At 46.2% G+C, this 18632-nt stretch overlaps 2 protein-coding genes across 2 annotated transcripts; both read left to right on the forward strand.

Annotated features, from left to right (window-relative positions):
- The first annotated feature begins 584 nt into the window (after nucleotides 1-584).
- Nucleotides 585-2096, forward strand: LOC147917328 (olfactory receptor 5M5-like). The gene has a single exon (XM_087430003.1). It carries the CDS (start codon nucleotides 766-768, stop codon nucleotides 1702-1704), a length of 939 nt encoding a protein of 312 aa, XP_087286129.1. The 5' UTR covers nucleotides 585-765; the 3' UTR covers nucleotides 1705-2096.
- A 3648-nt stretch (nucleotides 2097-5744) lies between these two features.
- On the forward strand, nucleotides 5745-17273 carry LOC147917329 (ral guanine nucleotide dissociation stimulator-like). The gene is made up of 10 exons (XM_087430334.1): nucleotides 5745-10659; nucleotides 11824-12079; nucleotides 12338-12531; nucleotides 13127-13237; nucleotides 13895-14085; nucleotides 14229-14605; nucleotides 15379-15594; nucleotides 15962-16065; nucleotides 16551-16935; nucleotides 17022-17273. Exons 2-10 carry the CDS (start codon nucleotides 11987-11989, stop codon nucleotides 17271-17273), a joined length of 1923 nt encoding a protein of 640 aa, XP_087286460.1. The 5' UTR covers nucleotides 5745-10659; nucleotides 11824-11986.
- The last annotated feature ends 1359 nt before the right edge of the window (nucleotides 17274-18632 follow it).

Consider the following 18632-nt stretch of genomic DNA (forward strand, 5'->3'; position numbering starts at 1 on the left):
GATCTATCTCTCTCTCTTTCTATATATGGATAGATATAGGGATATATAATTTATGTATTGTAAAAATTCTGTTTTCATACAAAAACACTAAGATTTTCTTTTGTGCCCCGTGAACCAATTTTTTCTCTTCGGGTAATAATATACAAAACAAAGGAGATCCTGAGCTGAGTCCTAAGAGTTAAGGTAAAATTTGTTGCTATCATGGCCACCTGAGGTAGATTAGAGTGGGGAAAATGGACATACGTTTCAGGGAGAGGGAAGAGCTTGAAAATGATCTTGAGTTTACAGGGGCGGGTAGACAGATCCTGGTTTTACAAGAATATACGCCATCCATCAGTCCCACTGCCCTAAGTCCATTCAGCTCAGATTGGTCTCCATGACAGATGCTTTAGACACCACAGCAAAAGGTAGACTGAAAACCAAAAGATTACAATCTCAGAGGAAAACAACGTTTAAGGAAAGTGTTTGAGGAAATTATAATTGAATAAATATGATAAAGATGTGCAGAAAACATAAAGGCTTTTCAAATATGAAAACATTTGCAGAAAAGCATTTAAAAATATGACTGTTTACATAAAGGAACTCTATGTTAATTTAGATATTTAAAACATCAATCACATGCTTACTTATGTAACATGTATTTGCAAGTTTGAGAGAAGGGGAAGAAGTATTAGCTGACATGTTGAGGGTGATGGAGAAAGGACAAAAGACAAATGCATTTTTATTTCCATTACTTTAGACCTCACTTGAAGCCAAGCAAACACAATGTTAAAGAAAAACTGCACAATAGTGACTGAGTTTATTCTCCTGGGACTGACAGATCGAGTTGAGTTGCAGCCTGGCCTCTTTGTGGTTTTCCTAGTCATCTATCTCATCACAGTGATTGGCAATGTGAGCATGATTTTGTTAATCAGAAGTGACCCAAAACTTCACACTCCAATGTACTTCTTCCTCAGTCACCTCTCCTTCGTAGATCTCTGTTATGCCACCAGTGTCACTCCTCAGATGCTGGTTAATTTTTTATCCAAAAGAAAAACCATTTCCTTCATTGGTTGCTTTATACAATTCCACTTTTTCATTGCCCTGGGGATCACAGATTGTTATATGCTCACAGTGATGGCTTATGATCGCTACATGGCCATCTGTAAACCCTTGCTGTATGGTAGCAAAATGTCCAGATGCGTTTGCCTCTCTCTTGTTGCTACTCCTTACACTTATGGCTTTGCAAATGGTCTGGCACAGACCATCCTGATGCTTCTTCTCTCCTTCTGTGGACCCAATGAAATCAACCACTTTTACTGTGCGGACCCTCCTCTCCTAGTCCTTGCCTGCTCAGATACTCATGTCAAAGAAACTGCCATGTTTGTAGTGGCTGGCTCCAACCTTACCTGTTCTCTCACCATCATCCTCATGTCCTACATGTTCATTTTCACAGCTATTCTGCATATGCGCTCTGCTGAGGGGAGACGCAAGGCCTGCTCCACCTATGGGTCCCATCTGACGGCTGTCATCATCTTTTACGGGACATTGTTCTGCATGTATCTGAGGCCCCCTTCTGAGGCATCTGTGGAACACGGGAAAATTGTAGCTGTTTTTTATATCTTCGTGAGTCCTATGTTAAACCCTTTTATCTATAGCTTGTGGAACAAAGATGTTAAAACAGCAATCATGAAAGTGATCCAAAAGACATTGTTTGCTAAATAAAGTAGGCGTTTTGTTCACAGATATGTAATAAATCTATATTATTTGACCAATTAATGAGCATTTTAAATTAACAAATCACTTTATTTTATGGAGTATTTTTGTCTTTTATAATTTGCATATGAGTCTTGGAAGAATGTGTCAAATTATTTACTAGTGTTTACAGCACCATCTCTTAGAATTAAAACAAAAATGCTGCATAGAAAGTGAAAGACCAGAAAGCATCATTATTGCCCTAAAGTCAATAAAGACCAGATGATCCATCCATAATACCCATACTGGTTAAAATGTGTAAAAGTCAGAATCACCAAATGATGCTATGACCAATATCATCCATTATATTTTTATAGTACTTAATGACTTCCAAATGATTTTCAATAAACTTGTCAACCATGTCAGGTGAATTCTTTTCCTTTTATGCAAACTGTATAGCAATGAAAAATCTATTGGTATCTCAGATTACTACTCTAAGAAATGTCTTTAGAATTCATAGGCTTTTCATGGAATGGCAAATTTCCTTTAGAAGATCTTATTTTAACGATATGCATCCCCATCATAAAACTGGTTTTGTGGTTTCACCTGTTAATCTTTTATTATGGAGTGTTTCCAACATACAGCTAAAAATACAAACTTAAAGATCACTTATGTAAGCATAACTAATCATTATTAAGTTTTCACACAACACCAAGTCTGTTTCTGACATTTCAGATACGCAGATATTCTCAAATTGAGTCCTCCCTGCCTGATTCTGTTCATTTCTCCATTTCCTGCATTGAAGTCTCACATGAATTTTATGTTATTTATCCCTATGCAGAGTTTTACTGGTGTTTATGTATCCACAGAATTATATAACATTATTTTGCTAGATTTAAATCTTGATATAAATGAAATCACTCTACGTGTCCTTCTGCAATTTATTGTATTTTTCACTAAATATTGTTTGATTTATCCATGCTGATTCGTGTAGCAGCATTTTTCACTGATGTCTTCTATGCTGATATATAAATGTGCCACAATAGATCTTATCCACTCTGCTATTGATGGATGAATACATTTTTCCTTTTTCTTGATAATATGAAAATCCAGCAATACACTCTCTTGCAAACTTTTGAATATGTACCAGTTCAAGATTTCTTCTCGAATATATACCTAGGATGGTAAATTCTGGGTCATAAGCTATGAACATCTCATCTTTAAATTTAGTTGATATTGCTAAATCCCTCTACCAATTTGTTCTCCCGCCAACGGAGTGTGCGAGTGCCCTTGACTCTACAATCTTGTCAGCGTAGTATATTGTCAGACATTTAAAATGTTTTCCAATCTGTTGGGTGCAAAATGGATTCTTATTTCTTGTTGAAGTTTTTGGATCATCATTACAAATGAAGTGAAGTATTTTTAAATGCTTTGATGCTATTTGAAGATTCCTCTTTTTTTGTTCGGTTGTATGTCCATATTCATTGTCCACTTTTCAACTGAGTTATTTTATCTTTATTTCCTACATTTGTAATAGATCCTTATATATTCTGTACTAGGTACTAATATTTTAATGATATATGAAATGCATATGTCTTCAATCTGTTTGTAGCTTGTATTTCATTTTTGTGCATGATGTATTTATTTGGTGGTTGGTGCAGAAGTTTTTCATTTTAATGTAGTTCAAATTTATTAATCTTCTCTTTATCATTCTGCATTGTATGCCTCCTCTAAACAATTCTTTCCTATTATAAAGATATTGTCTTATATTTTCTTTCAGTACTTTGTTTTGCTTTTGCATATTTTCTTTATTTTTCTTGGTATTATAAATGTTGCAAAACAGACTAATCCTACTTTTTAATGAAAATAATCAATTTTTCATGGTTTGAATTCTCTCTACCTTTCTCATTAAATTTTTAGTATAAATTCTGTCATCTACCAAGTTTTCATCTGGAGTGAAAGAGAGTCAACAATTAGAGGTGTATTCTTATTTGGTTGGGATTGTCACCAATGTCACATTTTAATGACAGGATTTTAAGGTGCATGTAAGATTAAGACTGGTGGCTAGTACTTGTGAAGTCTCAATTTTATGATGCAATCTTTGCCATCATTATTTCCTTGACCTTTTCCCTCCCCTCACCTTTACCTCGACACAAACACATACACACACACACAACCACCACCACTAACATCAACAACAAGGGTGCATGGATGACATAGGATGGATAAAGCGATGCTGCGGCTTAGCAGACTAAAAGAAGATGGAGATTATAACAGTGATCTGAAGACAACTGTCTTTTAGGTTCAGCAGTTTATCTGCAGGCTTGAACTACACGTTAGATCATTTTCTCCTTGGAGAGGGAATAAGCTGTTTAAGCCCTTACCCCAGAAAAGCAGCACTCCTCTTGTAGCCAGAGATTTGAGTGCTGTTTCCTGACAAAAGTCAGAGACACACCTGATCCCTTATTTCTCCCACCTGTTTCATTAGAATCTTCAGCGATTATGGTCTAGTCATGTAAAACAATACACAATTTTCCTTATTACCAAAATTGCATGATCATTTTAGTAGAAAATCAGGTAAACAAAGAGAGACAAAAATGAAAACTGAGTCAACTGTAAGTTCATCTTTCAAAGATATTCCCTATTCATATTTTGGTGCTTTGTCTTCCAGCCAATTTTCCTCTTATGTAGATAAACATAAAAATTTCATTTCACAACGTTGGTATCCTATAATAGCTAAACTTAGTTTTTGCTCCAAAATAGACTCCGATTTGATTTTTAATGACTAGATTACTTAATTGAAATTTATTATAATATCTTTAACCAGCATCCTATCAATAGACACTTAAGAGTTTGGAAATTTTTCAATATTATAAATAAGGTTACACGGAAGGTCTTCTTTGGTTCATCATGAATTGGACAAGGTCCCATTGTTCTCAGACATCAGTGGGGAAGGACAAGTCGGACCTGATTCCAATCACCTTGTGACGGCCTTTTCCCCAGTTAAGGACTCTTGAATCACAAATATCTCTGTGATTTCCAGCATAATAGTTAGGGCTCTGCATACCATTATCTCTGTCTCCTCAAACAGCCCAACAGCTTCACCAGCCCCTGTGGCCCCAGAAAAACCACAGTGACACCAGGGACCTCTGCTACAGCAACCAGTTTGTCTAGAAATCACTCCAACCTGGAAGGAAGAGAATAAAGCCCCTTTTGTCTGCCTCTGTTTTGTGTTTCCTGTGTGACATGAGCTCTGCCATTTATACTTGTATGACTTTCCAGGGCTGCTGTAACAAAATACCACAAAGTGGGTGACTTAAAACAAAGGAAATTTATTCTCTCCCAGTTCTGAGGCCTAGAAATCTGATATCAAAGTATCAGCAGGCCCTTCCTTGACTCCCCCAGCTTGCGGTGGTGGCCGCTAATCATTGGTGTTCATTGGCTGCAGCTGCATCAGTCCACTCTCTGCCTCTGTCATCAAATGCTGTTTCCTCTCCAACCAGTCATATTGGATTAGAGTCCACACTAAGGACCTCATCTTAACTTGATCACATCTGCAAAGACCCTATTTCCAAATAAGGTCACATTCATAGGTTCCGGGGATTAGAACATCAACATATCTTTTGGGAGACACAATTCAACCCATAGCAATAGCCTTGCTCCAAGTCAGGAGAGGAGGGTTTGAGTGTGGGAGGCCATAAATTTATGAGGTGGTTGCAAAACCTAGAACCCCCTGCCTCAGCCAGAGTCTCGTGTGTGTGTGTGGTGGTGCATCTTGCAATTCCCAAGTCAGTAGCCATGTAAGCCTTTCATTTTTTTATCTTAATATATTTGATTTAACCCAACATCTCCAAAGAATTATTATCTCAACATGTAGTCAATATGTAATTATCATTGAGGTATTATACATTCATATTTTTATATAAAATCCTTGAAACCCATAGTGTATTTTACATTTACAGTGCATCTCAATTTAGACTAGCCACATTTCAAATTCTCAATGGTGACATGTAGCTAGAGGCTACCAGATAGGAAAATATGATTTAAAAAAATAGATTTTATTTCAAATAACGGTTTACACTTATAGGTTTACAGAAAAATTAAGTGGAAATTATAGAGTTCCTATATATCCCCTCATCCCTCCCAGCATAGTTTTCCTATTATTAACATCTCATTAGTAATCTATATAACTTATATAACATTATTACTATAACACTATTAACTACAAATTACTAACTTTAGTGTGGTACATTTGTTATAATTCCTGAACCAGTCCAGATACATTATAATTAATGAAAGTCCATAGTTGGAATTAGGGTCACTCTTTGTGTTGTACATTCTATGGGTTTTGACAAATGCGTAGTAATATGTATCCGCCATTACAGAATCATATAGAACTATGGTTTCACTGCCCTAAAATCCTCTTTGCTCCAGGGCCATAGAGGTGTGTGTGACCTTTGTCATAGTCATAGATGTTTGGCATGATGGCGAATACAGGGGTTCCTTCCAGCTAGTATCCTCTGCTTTAGGGTGAGGAAAGGGAGGAAATTCTCACAACAGCATTAATAATGGAGGAAACCAATGTTGAGGGTGCAGAAGTGGATCATCACAACATATTGATCCCGGAATGAGCATGGTTAAAAGAACTGAGGAAAAGGAAAGGAGGTCAATTTTTAGAAAATCAAAAATGCAACTTTATTTCTGCATTGATCTTGAGTTACTGATTTGGAATCTTATAAATTCAGCATGACTTTTGCTTCCCCAGGCAGGGCCTCATGGGCTTGTGGTGTTTCTGCACTCATGATTGGTGTGCAGCCCTGCATGGGTCACACATAGAATGTCCTGTGGCTGCCCTGGGCCCTGGGTGTGTGAGGCTGTCCCTCCCTATCTTGCACTTTGGAGGCTGTGATGCTGGAATGTTCTTGTCTGAGCCCTGAGTGACATGGGCACTTTCTGACACTTGCACCTTACACCTGACATTGCCTCCTCTGATGCAGTTCATTTGCATCACTGCAAATGTTGTTCATGCAAATGACTTGTTGACTCAGGATTGGGACCCAATCTGGCCAAGAGCAGATGGTCCCTGGAACCTTGTTATCAATGGACATGGATGAAATCATAGTGCTTAGGGCTGCCAAATAAAGGAAATGTGCATACCTCACTAAGACTCTATACACTCGTCCTTGGAGATTACATCCAGTGAGAGATGCATAAACACAGTCTCCTCCTTTCTTCCTTTTCAGGCACCTGAGAATGGCATTAAAGTAGACATGATTTCATGTTTCCCATACCACACAGCCTTACCTGTGGAAATTTGTACAGTTCCAGCAGTGTTCCAATCTGGGCAGAAATTGCACATGTTGTTTCAGTAAGGACTGCTAGAAACTTGCTCTCTCTCCTACAGGTGTAATTTGGGTTGTCTTTGCCCAGCCCTGAGACCCAAATGAGGGAACCCTCCAGTGCCTTCTGTTCATTGTGCAGGACATTATAGAGATCAACTCCCAGAGATACGTTGGGTAAAAGATTGGGGTTTCTGTTTTCCTCAATGGCAAAAATCAAGGCCAGAACATACTGATAGTTCTTGTACTGAAACCTGCTGAGAGGGATGGGGCTACTTAGGGAAAAGACTCAAACCACAATTATCTTCAAATCCAATGCAACCACTTAATGAAGGAAGAATGCCCAGCCAACTCACTCCATCTGTGGCAACAGCTCTCCTGAAGCCCTAGAATTTATAGCTAAATCAAGTAACATCACCTGGGCTCTGGAACATCCTTACTGAATTCCACACACATGGAGAAAAGTGATTAAGTTTATGAGAAAAGTTTAATGAATGGAAAAGCAGATCACATTCAGAGTGCGTTTTGTAAATGCTTCTTTGGTTCAGGATCCAAAATGCTTGTTCATTTGAACACATCATCAAATGCTTCAGAGAACAGCAATAATATCAAGATGCGATTGGAGATAGCCCTGGGGAGGAAGAGTAATTACAGCTAACGGCTATGGGACAAGCAGAGAAGCACGGTGTCTGTGGGTTGAGAATGGTGCAGCAGAAGGCTGGCAATCAAACTGCCTAAACTTCGGCCCCATGAAACTCGTGTATCTGCCACTGTCAACAACCAGGCAGCTAGGAAGAGCTTCAGAGCTCCCATGAAGAAGGAATCACCATAAGTCAGAAATATCGGGGAGAAGTTTGAATGAGTTAAAACGGAAAACACTTAGGAGTCTAAGAGACACAGCCTTGTACAGTTTAAAAATTGAAAATGTGATTACCAAAACTGACTCAAATAGAAAATAAAGAGAGAATATTATACAAATGTTGCCATGTGGTGTCAAGAGAACATCTGAGAAAAAAAATTTCCAAATATCCACCAGGCCTGGAAGAATTTACATGGGGCGTTGCCTGCACGCCAACTTGGCCAGGAACAAGGTCTCCTGAGCTGGTGTGAATGGAGAGCAGAGGGCGAAAAGAAAAGCATTCAGCCTCTCGTCCTGCAATGAGAACAAGCTCTCCCTCCAGCATCCAGGTGCCTGAAGCTGCGGGGACACATGAGTTGAGCTTGACTTCTGCCCCCAGGAGACTCACCCCAGACCTTCCCTGACAACACACGTGTCATTATAAATAACATGTCAATACATTTGAACATTTAGATGAAATTCACAAATTGCCAGGAAAATGAAAGTTACCAAAACTGTCTCAAGAAGAAATGAGAAATCTGAATAGTCCCATATCTAAAGAAGAAACTGAATCCATAGTTTAAAACATTCCCACATTTCATCGTGGCCAACACCTCTGCTGGCAAATTCCACCAAACATTCAGGAGAGAAATAATACACATTGAGTCTAGCTCTTCCAGAGAACAGGAAAAATGGGAAAAACTTTTTGATTCATTTTGTGAGAATAGCTTAACTTTGCTACAAAAATCTTACAAGGTCATTACAGGAAAGGAAATTTACAAGCCTCTTTTTTTCTGGAACTAAAATCATGTATTCCTAAAAAAAATTAACCTTCCAAATCCGGCTATATTTTTGAAGGAGGCCACATCATGACCAAATTTGCTTTATCTATTGCCATTCAGTGTGCTACTTCCTGAAAAAGGAGAAATCATAATCTGGGTAACTGTGGTTATTATCTATTATATACATCATGTATAATCTACTATAAATAGAACTGGTCATGTTCTGTTTGTTGGCCTGGGTGTTGTTAATACATGTGTACACTTTTTGATAACTTATCAATATTTACACTTGGATTTGTGCTCTATTCTGATTGTATGTCATATTTCAACAAATATGTTTATTAAAAAGAGAAAATGAAAGCACAACAACGAATGAAAAACATAACAGTTATCCAATTGAGAAGTGCCCAGAGGACTAACCAGAAAGTTTGGGGAAAACAAACCGAAACAGACCTAACAAGTTAAAAAGCAGAGATATTTAGAGTCAATACAAACCGGAAATTTACCTTATTGAAGGTGAAATTGTAGAGATATACACATGTGCATGTGAGTATTCTATCATGTATACATACATGTATATGATATACATAGGTACATGCATTATATATATGTATGAGTGTTTGTGGACACACATGCACATATGCGTCTCTCTCTATATATATAACTTATAGGGGGTATATATGTGTGTGTGTGTGTATTTATACATATACATACGGCTGCTCTGGAGAGGGAGGGAGGGACAGATGTTTACTGACCACCTACAAGGTTTCTCAAACTTAATTTTTCCAACATTTGAAATGTCATTTTTTTAAACTTAATGTATGTTTCAATAATACATTTGTATTTTAATGTGTTATACCAGTATAATCTCAGCATTTTTAATTTGTTCATTAATGGCAGAATTCTCCAGCCTGTATGCATTCTCTTGATGCTGTGATGTAATAGGCTGGGCACTGACAGCCTCCCTTTTGTATTCCAGAGGTTGTGTGAAACCTCAAGTTTGTGGTCTCTCTCTGGCCTGTGGATTTGGACCAAGTTTCTTCACGTGCTCACTAGCTGTCCTCCAAAATTCACTCTAACCACCACTGTTGGGAGCATACACAGGGAAGAAGCCCTAGGGTGGAGGTGTGTGTATGTGAGGCACGCAGAGCACTGGGGGTGCCTAAGGGCCAGCTGGGGAGATCCATGGGTGAGGCATACCCCACAAGTCATGGGAGACTTCTTGATGGAGTGCTCAGTGCAGTTACAGGATCCACATCCTTTAAAGCCCTCTAAGAGTACCTACCTGCCAATGCCCCCAAACTCTTCAACCCATCCAGACTCATATTTTTGTGCTCAACAGAGGGCTGGAACTTCTCTTCTTGAAACCTGGACTTCCACAAAGGCCCTCTCCTCTGTGTGTCATGATCTAAGACAGTGTTTTCAGGGGTTTCCATGCAGCAGCTGAAAGGAGCTTGAGCTGGTTCACGGGCCACTGCAGGGTCCAGAGCTGGGACCGAGGTCTGTCTGCCTATTACCAGATGCATGGCTGGGTGAGACTCCCTCTGTGTCCCTTGCCATATGGTGCTGGATCCCACTTCTCCCACAAAGGCACTTTTGTCTATGGATGGATGCCAAAGCATTGTTAGTGCAGGAGTAGAAAAACAGGAGGTGTCTTATTCCACGATGATGCTGATGTCACTCTCCTTCTTCGAATTACAGAGATTCAACTTTGACTCAGTTTTTCAGGAGCCTGCTATTTGCCTACAATTCTCTACAACCTCAGACCCTCCCAGACCCACTCTATGAAGGACATAGAAAGAATGTTCTCAGATCTACTTACAAGGGCCAGGCAAATAAAAGCCAACAAATTGGTTTTGGTCACTCTGCTGGGAACAGAGGGCAGTGGACGTCTCATACATTCTGGTTTGGAAGCAAGACTACTTGTTCTCTGTGGATGAATAAACAACAAGAAAAGAGAGCCTGTGGTAGATAAATACATGCTTGATTCATCTGAAAAGCTCATCTCCTCCCCTTCAACTTGAAGGTTAGTGTAGGGCGAGAGCACGGGTAGTTTCCACTGTTCACCTTCTCCCTTAATATTCAGAACAAAGAATCAGTTTTATTTTGGGTGGCAATTCAACAAACTAAAAGATAAAATTCCTAACCGCTCTTGCAGATAAGAATGACCAGACCAAATTCAGGCCAATGATGTGTGACAAGAAGTATGGAGTGGGGGTTTGTGGAGGCTGCACAGATGGAACTGACATAGATGGGAGGTTCAGCATTAGACACATGTGACACCAATCCACAGGTGTTGTAGGTATTATCTCATATACACCTGACGATGTTCCTAGAAAGCTGTTTTTAGCACCATCCCCATTGTGCAGGTTGGGAGACTGGGGAGATCTTGAGAGGCACAGTGGCTTTTCCAGGACACAGAACTGGTAGGATAAAAGAGGTGTGACTTCAGCTCTGTCTCCTCAAAGCTGGCCACTGGTTCCACTCCCAAGGAGCTGTGGGGAGGGTGGTGATGGATATTTGTGTACAGTGATGGAGATGACATGGGCAAGGAGGGAGAGCAGCCAACAGCCTAGCGGGGGCTTTGGGTGGGTCTGATTGAAGGAAGGGGCCAAGTAATAGAACCTTGAAGAAGTGACCTCACTTCCTTGGTGACAGCCCCCAACAGAACTTAGAACTCTGGTTACCAGGCACCCACATTGTAACCACAACCTCCTGTCCAGTTCATTTGAGTGGAGACACTCGACACAGCAGGATGTTCTCATGTTGTCCTGTGACTTTCCGAGGCTCTGGCCCCCGGAAAGCCAAGAATGAGAGCATGTTAAGTCGCTTTAGACATTGGCTCAGCCCTCACCTCGAATGTCTGTGGCCTTTTGGCAGGAGGAACCATCAGGTAACAGCGTAGCCCAGGGCAGGCCACTCTAGGTCAGGCCACAACTGTGATCCCAAATGGACAGCCCCACACCACTTGACCCTCATTGTGTGTGTGTGTGTGTGTGTGTTTATGTATGTGTATGTATGTGGGAGGTGGAGTTAGAGAAGGTAGTATGAGGAGGAACCACCCTGAGCAGGAGTAGGTAGCTAAATGGTGGAGATCTGGTTGTGTGTCATGTTCATACTGAAGATTTGGCTGCAGGAGAGGATGGTGAGTGCTGGGGACCAAGCTCTTCTACCCACATGTGAATCCCAGGCCGTCGAGGTGTCATCACATTCCTTCCCTGATGGAGACTATGCAGATGCCCCTCTGTGCCTGAACTGTGGTGGGGTTTCCCTCTGTGGCAAAGTCCAGGCAGGCCCCTGATGCCTCCTGGCCTGACTTCTGGGCACTGTCACTGCAGAGCTGCACCCAAGTGATGGTTGAGGAGCTGGTAGATGGTTTCCAGTTCGCCATCTCCCTGGAGAGGACACAGGTGCACCAGTCCATCAATGAAGAGGGCTGGTCTGAGGTGAGTGTGGGTGCAGAGGGGTCTTCATACCCAGGACTCTGAGATGACCAAGGCACTACTAGAATGCAGACTCAAATCTGAGTCTCCCCTGGAACCCCCCAGGGCTTTCTCATTAGAGTGCTCCACAGCCCCACTCCCAAAGGAATCTGGACCTCCACTCCTTCCCACCAGCTACACAGGAGGGTAGAAAGTCACCTCAATCCTCCCGCTGGTTCACCATGATGTCATTGAGTGTATGTACCTCCTCCTCTCCCTCAGTGTGAGGATGAGTCCACCGTGAATTTCAATGAGGCCTGCAGGATGCGGGCCCTCCAGACAGGCATGATGGAGAAGCTGACAGAGTCCATCGCACCAGCTTTCCTGAGGAGGAACATCTCTAGCTTCACCACCTTCATGGTCAACTACTCGGCCTTAGACACATCCCACCACGTCCTGGACCAGCTGTTTACTAGGTGAGTGGACACTCCCTCCTCAGCACAGTGGTGACTCTGCCCCCTGCCAGCTGTGTGTCCTGGGAGTGTCACCAAATCTCTCTGAGCCTCAGTTTGGTCCTCTGAAAAGTAGGGTGGGAGAGGACAAATTTCATGGGGATCTTGTAGGAACTAATGGGATCAGCCATGGCGGCTGCTTACCTGGTGCCTGGCTCTGCAGAGAGGGCTGTGGACGTGCTGTGGTTGTTCATGGTGTTTATTTCTCTCTTCCCCGTGAAAAGTAGTCTGCCTCACCCATCTCTGAGATGCGGCCTTTCTGAATTTGGAAAAGCACATGGAAACCACCCTGTCAAGGAGTTGGAGATTCCATCCAGCTGGTCCTGGTCCTTTTCCTTGGGGTAGCCAGTCAAGGATCTCTGGGGCAGCAGAGAGGCCCTAGGCCCACTCAGGTGTCTGGGATGGTTCTGGGTGGACTACATTCATTGAACCATGTAGATTAAGCACCTACTGCATGCAGGACATTTGGAGACAGTAAACTCAGTGAATGAAGGAGACACAATGCGTGGCCTCAATTTCCGTCTGAGAGTCAGACATTGACATTCGACATCATTCGCAGGTCTTGTCATCCACCGTCCATCCCAACGGATGCCCTCATAGCCTCCTTTACCTCTGGAGGCATCTCCCCTTATTCCAGCCAGGAGGGCAGAGCGCAGGACCACCTAAAAAAGTGAGTGGTCTTTGGGTCCAGAAGGACGGCCTCCTGTCTCTAAAGAACAAGCTGTGGGGGGAGAGATGGAGGCTGTGGCTGAGGGGAGCCTGTCAGAAGCCGCATCTCACGCATCTTTTGATTCCCATGGGGAGGCAGAGGTCCGGTGGCTTCCACTCCAGGAGGACAGGAGTCAAAGAGCTATGGATGGGTGCCAGGACCCCTGGGAACCAGAGGGGTGGCTGGGCTGAGTTCTGCCCTAGAAACCCATTCCCACCACAGACCCATTTTAATCTGCCTCCCCTTCTCCACATCTACCTCTTCTGACCACCGCCTCCAGGCCCAGAACAGGAGGTGTGTGAGCAACCTGGTCACAAATCTGTCTCAGTGCTCAATCCAGTTGCACAAGTGCATGGAGGGCTGGGGTGGGCTGTGTCCCAGACCTTCAGGAGAAGAGTGTCAGTGGGAAGAGAGTCACAACAGACTCTGTGTCAACCTGCTGGATAAGCAGGCCTGCCACTGCCAGGACAGCCTCACAGGGGTCAGGGCTGCCATGTGGCTCTCACCTGGATGGAGAGGGGCAGGCATAGGGCCCAGTCACAAGCCAGGGTGCCTTGGGTGAGAAGCGTGGAGGGAAAGGCCAGGCCTCTGACTCTGTTGCCCAATTGCCTCCCCCAGTGCCATCTCTTCTCTGGTGGGAACCTGCCTGGACCCAGGGCAGGATTTCTGGGAGCTCCTGCACTATCCCTGCTTCAGCATGAAGCTGGCCTCTCTGCATCTCAGCTTGCCTGGCTCGGGGCTGCAGGGCCACGCCTACCTTCTCCAGGTCCAGCTGGAGCATCCACGGCCCATTGAGGCAGAGCTGGAAGGTGAGGCGACTGCAGTCTGGGATGACAATTTGCAGAGTGTTCAGAGGCTTGGTTCACTTCAAGGCAGTGGGGTCTTTCCTGGCTTTGACAGGCACAGGGGAAGTCAGCTACTTGAGTGACACTGTTTCTTTCTCCTGCTGCAGTACCATCTCCAGAGCTCCCTCCAGCTCCAGAGCCAGAGCAAGGGCCAGCTCCATGGCTAGATCCAGCTCCAGCTCTAGTTCCACCACCTGTGCTAGAGCTGGAGCCAGTGTCACCTCCATCAGTCCCTCCAGGGCCAGAGCCACCACCAACCTCAGCTCCAGCCCCAGTGCCAGCTCCTGAGCTGGAGCCAGCTGGACCATTGGCTCCAGGGAGAATCCTCCCTCCACCTGGAGAGATAACAGCAGAGCCAGATCCAGCCCCAGAGCCCGCCTGCCCCTGGGACGTGACCACCAAGAACCTGCTGAGGGAGGAGAAGCCTGACTTCTTGGAGTTCCCTCCCCGGCTGGTGGCAGAGCAGTTGACACTGATGGATGTGGTGAGCAGCGGGGCTCTCAGGGCAGGTGGGGCCGGCCTTCCCTGTGCCATCAGCTGCCCCAGACCTGCCATTTCCTGATCCAGAATCCCATGATCTCGGTCCAACCTCTTGCTTCCCCACTTACCCTCATGTGACCTGAGCAGCCTTCTTAACTCCCAAGCCTTTGCTGTCCTCATGTGGACAGTAGGGGTGGACTTTGAGAGCAGCTGCCATGCAGAGTGGCTGTGCAGGTGGATGAGGTGGAGCAGAGAGGAAGTTGGGCAGAGTCTGCGCTTTGGTGGGGGAGGGGAGCACACTGAAGTGCTGTCTCGTCCTTGGGTAGTTCACTCATTTGCCCAGGAGGCCTCAACAGCCTCAGCACTAATTAGGCACCTCATGTGTACATGACTACAAGGCAGACAAACAAAGCCCCTGGTTGTTGCTGCCTTGGGGGAATGTGCATCTGAAAGAGGAGTCAGACCCCAGGATGGTCAGAATGGGTGGAAGATGCCCCTAGAGATGGTCAAGCAGGAGCCAAGTTCTGGTGCTTGGAGGAAGTGAGACTGGGCGGCGAGCAAATGCCACTTCCCTGCGCCACAGTATGGGTTCCTGGGTCATCCTGTGCTGGGTGCCCTCAGGGGACACAGGCAACACCCAGGGACTCCCACAAGCCTCAGGCCGCATTCTCAGCTTCCTGAGCTCCAGCTCTCACCACTGACCCAGCCTGGGACTGGGGGCTGCAGAAGCTGAGCTAGGCTGTGGCAGGGCTGGGTGACACTCCCTGTCCTCCCCAGGAGCTCTTCAAGACAGTGAAGCCCCATGAATTCCTGGACTCCATCAGGTCCCAGGGTGACAACAGGGGCATTGAGCACCTGGCACCGACCATCCATGCCACCATGACCCACTTTAACAGAGTGGTCGAATGTATCATCACCACCTGCATTGGGGACCCGAGCATGACGGCCCAGGACAGGGCCAGGGTGGTGGAGCTCTGGATCCAGGTGGCCAAGGTAAGATGTGGGAGGCCCTGGGAGCCCCTCTCTGGAGTCAGGGGAACTGCCCCTTCTCCTTTCTCAGCTCTCACGTTTGAAGTCCGTGGTCTGAGCCTTTGCACAAACCTTAGGCCCCTCCTGCCAGGCCTCGATGACCTGACTCCTGGTCCCAGTGGTAGGAAGCTCACCCCTTCCTGGGCTCCTTTCTTGGCTTGAGCTAAAATCCTCCTCCCTGGAAGTATTCCTCATCAGGTTCCAGCTGTGCCTTTTCCGGGTTCCCTGAGCCGCTGTCTCATCCAGGACAGGAGACGTCAATGAGGGGACAGAAGCCAGAGGAAGCAGGGCTCCAGCTCCCCCTCACAGCTCATTCTCTTCCCTTCCCCAGGAATGCCAAGGCCTGAGGAACCTTTCCTCTCTCCATACGATCTTCTGGGCTCTGGAGGGCCCCTCCATTCAACGCCTAAAAGAGACGTGGAGACAGGTGTCCAGGTGGGTAGGCCTCTCTCCATGCGAGCACCTCCTGGGTGGACCAGACACCCCCCACAGGGCTGGCCTTGCCCTTCAGTCAGTTGGGACCTCCTGGGAGACAGCAAACCCTGGGGATAGGGTCTGACCTGGTTGGCTGGCTTCAAGTCTTTCTGAAAACTTAGGCCAGTGGTTCTGCCTCAGGAATCAGCTTCCCTAAGTGACAGATCATGGCTTGAACCAAATTGAAGATTTTCAAGTGTTTGCAGCAACAGAACTCTCTGTCCACGTGAAATTAAGACTGTTTAAAACACATCTGCTGAGAAAATAAGAGAATGGAGGCCCCAGGTGACAATAGGAGAGCGCCCTCCCCAGTCCCAGACACCTCAGGGCTCAGAGGACACAGTGAAAATGCTCATCCAGGCTGTCTGGATCTTCTGGGTTTTCAAACAAAAGGGATTTACCCTCAAACCACTCCACAGTGTTTCTTTCCTTTTTTCCCTCCTCAGGAAGAACTGTCAAACAGTTAAAAAGATCTTCCATACATGCCACCGGGAGAGCAGGAAGCTTCTCAAGGAGGTGAGTGGAGGCTGGAGATCTGGAAGGACGGGAGGTGAGGTGGGGAGGGACCAGGCAGGATGTGCTTTGGTAAGTTTTTCACTTAAGGTTCCCCGAGAAATAACAGTCTGTCTTGTCCAGCTGGACAGGAAGCGGGGGTGTGAGCTGAAGGGGCAGGTGGGGACTGTTTGGGGCAGGAGGCCTTGGTCACGGGATACAGTGGTGTCACCTGGACTGTTCCAAGAGGTGAAGAGCTGGCAGAATGAGCAGGTGTCTGGCTTCCATGCGGACCCATCAGCTGGCCCTCATCATCCTCCAGGCTGGCGGGTGGATGGAGTGGGTGGGGGTTCCTTTCTTCCTAAAGCAGCCCAGTCTTTCCTCAGGAAGCCAGGCCCCTGCTGCTCCTTCTGTCTTCACTGCAGCTCGCAGGGGAGGGCACTCTGCCTGCCCCAGGGATGAGCACTGTGAGGTCACACAGTCCTTGTGGACACAGGGGCTGCACAGCCTTGGGCCAAATGGTGGATCTGGGACAGAACTGTGTGCTCTCTGGGACTGTGCAGTCTAGCCCGATAGTGGTCACTGCTGACAAACCAGTGAGTCTCCCCTGGTGCCTTGTCGACAAGGATACGCCCCAGATGGCAATGAGAATTATCGGAGAACCTACAGATTCTTAATGGACCTTCCTGACAGATTCTTAATGGCCTCCATCGAGGCCCTGGCAGGAGGGGCCTAAGGATTGTGCAAAGGCTCAGACCACAGACTTCAAACATGAGACCTGAGAAAGGAGAAGGGACATTAGAAGTTTCCAAGTGAAAAAGGATGCAAATGTCACCATTACACAGTGCCGTGGTCAGCCCCTACACTGTCACTCAGATGTGGCACACGGGGGTCCCCTTCCTGAGTGAGTGAATGAGGAGTTCTATGCAGGGACAATCCTGAGGGGATCCTAGGGAGCTGAGGCCTTTGGCATGGCCTCAGGTCCAGCCTGGTGTCAGGGAATCCCAGGGGGCTGGAAAACACAGAAGCCACTTGCATGGGACCCCGAGACACCTTGTGCCTCTCCATCCATGGCTCATGTTGACTGAGGGCCTGAACACACCCCGAGAGTCCAGAGGACAGGACATTGGTCCGAGGTGTCTCTGGAGGAGGAGTGAAGGCTGGGGGCCAGGGCCTCTGTCTGGGAGGGGGAGTGGTCTCCTCTGCGGGCCCTTGAGCAAGTCACTGCCCCTCTGTGGGCCTCGGTCTCCTCATCTGGGAAATGGAGGGAGATGATCTGTGGTGCAGGCCTCACAGGGGTGATGAGGTACAAGGGGGAGAGGAATGTGCAGGAGCTTTGTGCTCCTCCTCCTCAATGTGGGAGGGGACAGCACTGGTGACAGTCAGATGACACTGAGTCCTCAGGGGACCCTGGGAGGCATGGGGAGTCCTCCTCACACTTTCCTGATGAGGAGAGAGGCTTAGGGGCCTGGGCAGGCCTGAGGGCACAGAGAAGGGAGTGTTGGAGCTGGGAGTGATCTAGAATCAGGGCACCCTGGAATGGGAGCAGCCATAGACACCAGATGTCCAGGGTCCAAGATGAGGGGCCTGGGAGACATGGAGAAGGGAACATGGCCTTCCTGAGCCTGTCCTTGACCCTGCAGGAGGTGAACTCTGTGAGGGCCACCCTGGAGATGGACCCCCAGGGAGCCCAGGAGAGGCAGCAGCAGCAGGTGAGGTGGCCAGAAGGGGAGGGTCCAGGTGTCAGAGGAGGGGTCACTCTCCTCACGGCTGGAGGCCTCCCTAAGAGAGGGGTCCCTCCTCCTCCAGCCCAGCTCCTGGAGCCCAAGAGCCTGAAATGCCTGCACTGGAAGTGACCAGGAGGAGGCCTGGAAGGGCTGGGCCCAGGATGGGTTAGGGAGGGGAGGGGCTGGGACCACATACCCTAGGATTTGCCAAAAGCCGCCCCTGGGAGGTGACTGGGGAAGTTGGGTGGTCCTGGAGGGGGCCACTGGGGGGAGGCCGCTGAGGCTCCTAGGCTGTTCTCTGTGGAAGTC

The sequence above is a fragment of the Ceratotherium simum genome, chromosome 4, assembly GCF_057802395.1.
Source record: "Ceratotherium simum simum isolate JZ-2026a chromosome 4, ASM5780239v1, whole genome shotgun sequence".
Lineage (NCBI taxonomy): Eukaryota > Metazoa > Chordata > Mammalia > Perissodactyla > Rhinocerotidae > Ceratotherium > Ceratotherium simum.

Bases quoted from the DNA above. Each gene is read 5' to 3' on its own strand.
- LOC147917328 (XM_087430003.1), top strand. From the start codon at position 766: ATGTTAAAGAAAAACTGCACAATAGTGACTGAGTTTATTCTCCTGGGA.
- LOC147917329 (XM_087430334.1), top strand. From the start codon at position 11,987: ATGGTTGAGGAGCTGGTAGATGGTTTCCAGTTCGCCATCTCCCTGGAG. The intron at 13,238-13,894 runs GTGAGTGGTCTT...TGCCTCCCCCAG, and splicing joins GCGCAGGACCACCTAAAAAA to TGCCATCTCTTCTCTGGTGG. The intron at 14,086-14,228 runs GTGAGGCGACTG...CTCCTGCTGCAG, and splicing joins CATTGAGGCAGAGCTGGAAG to TACCATCTCCAGAGCTCCCT.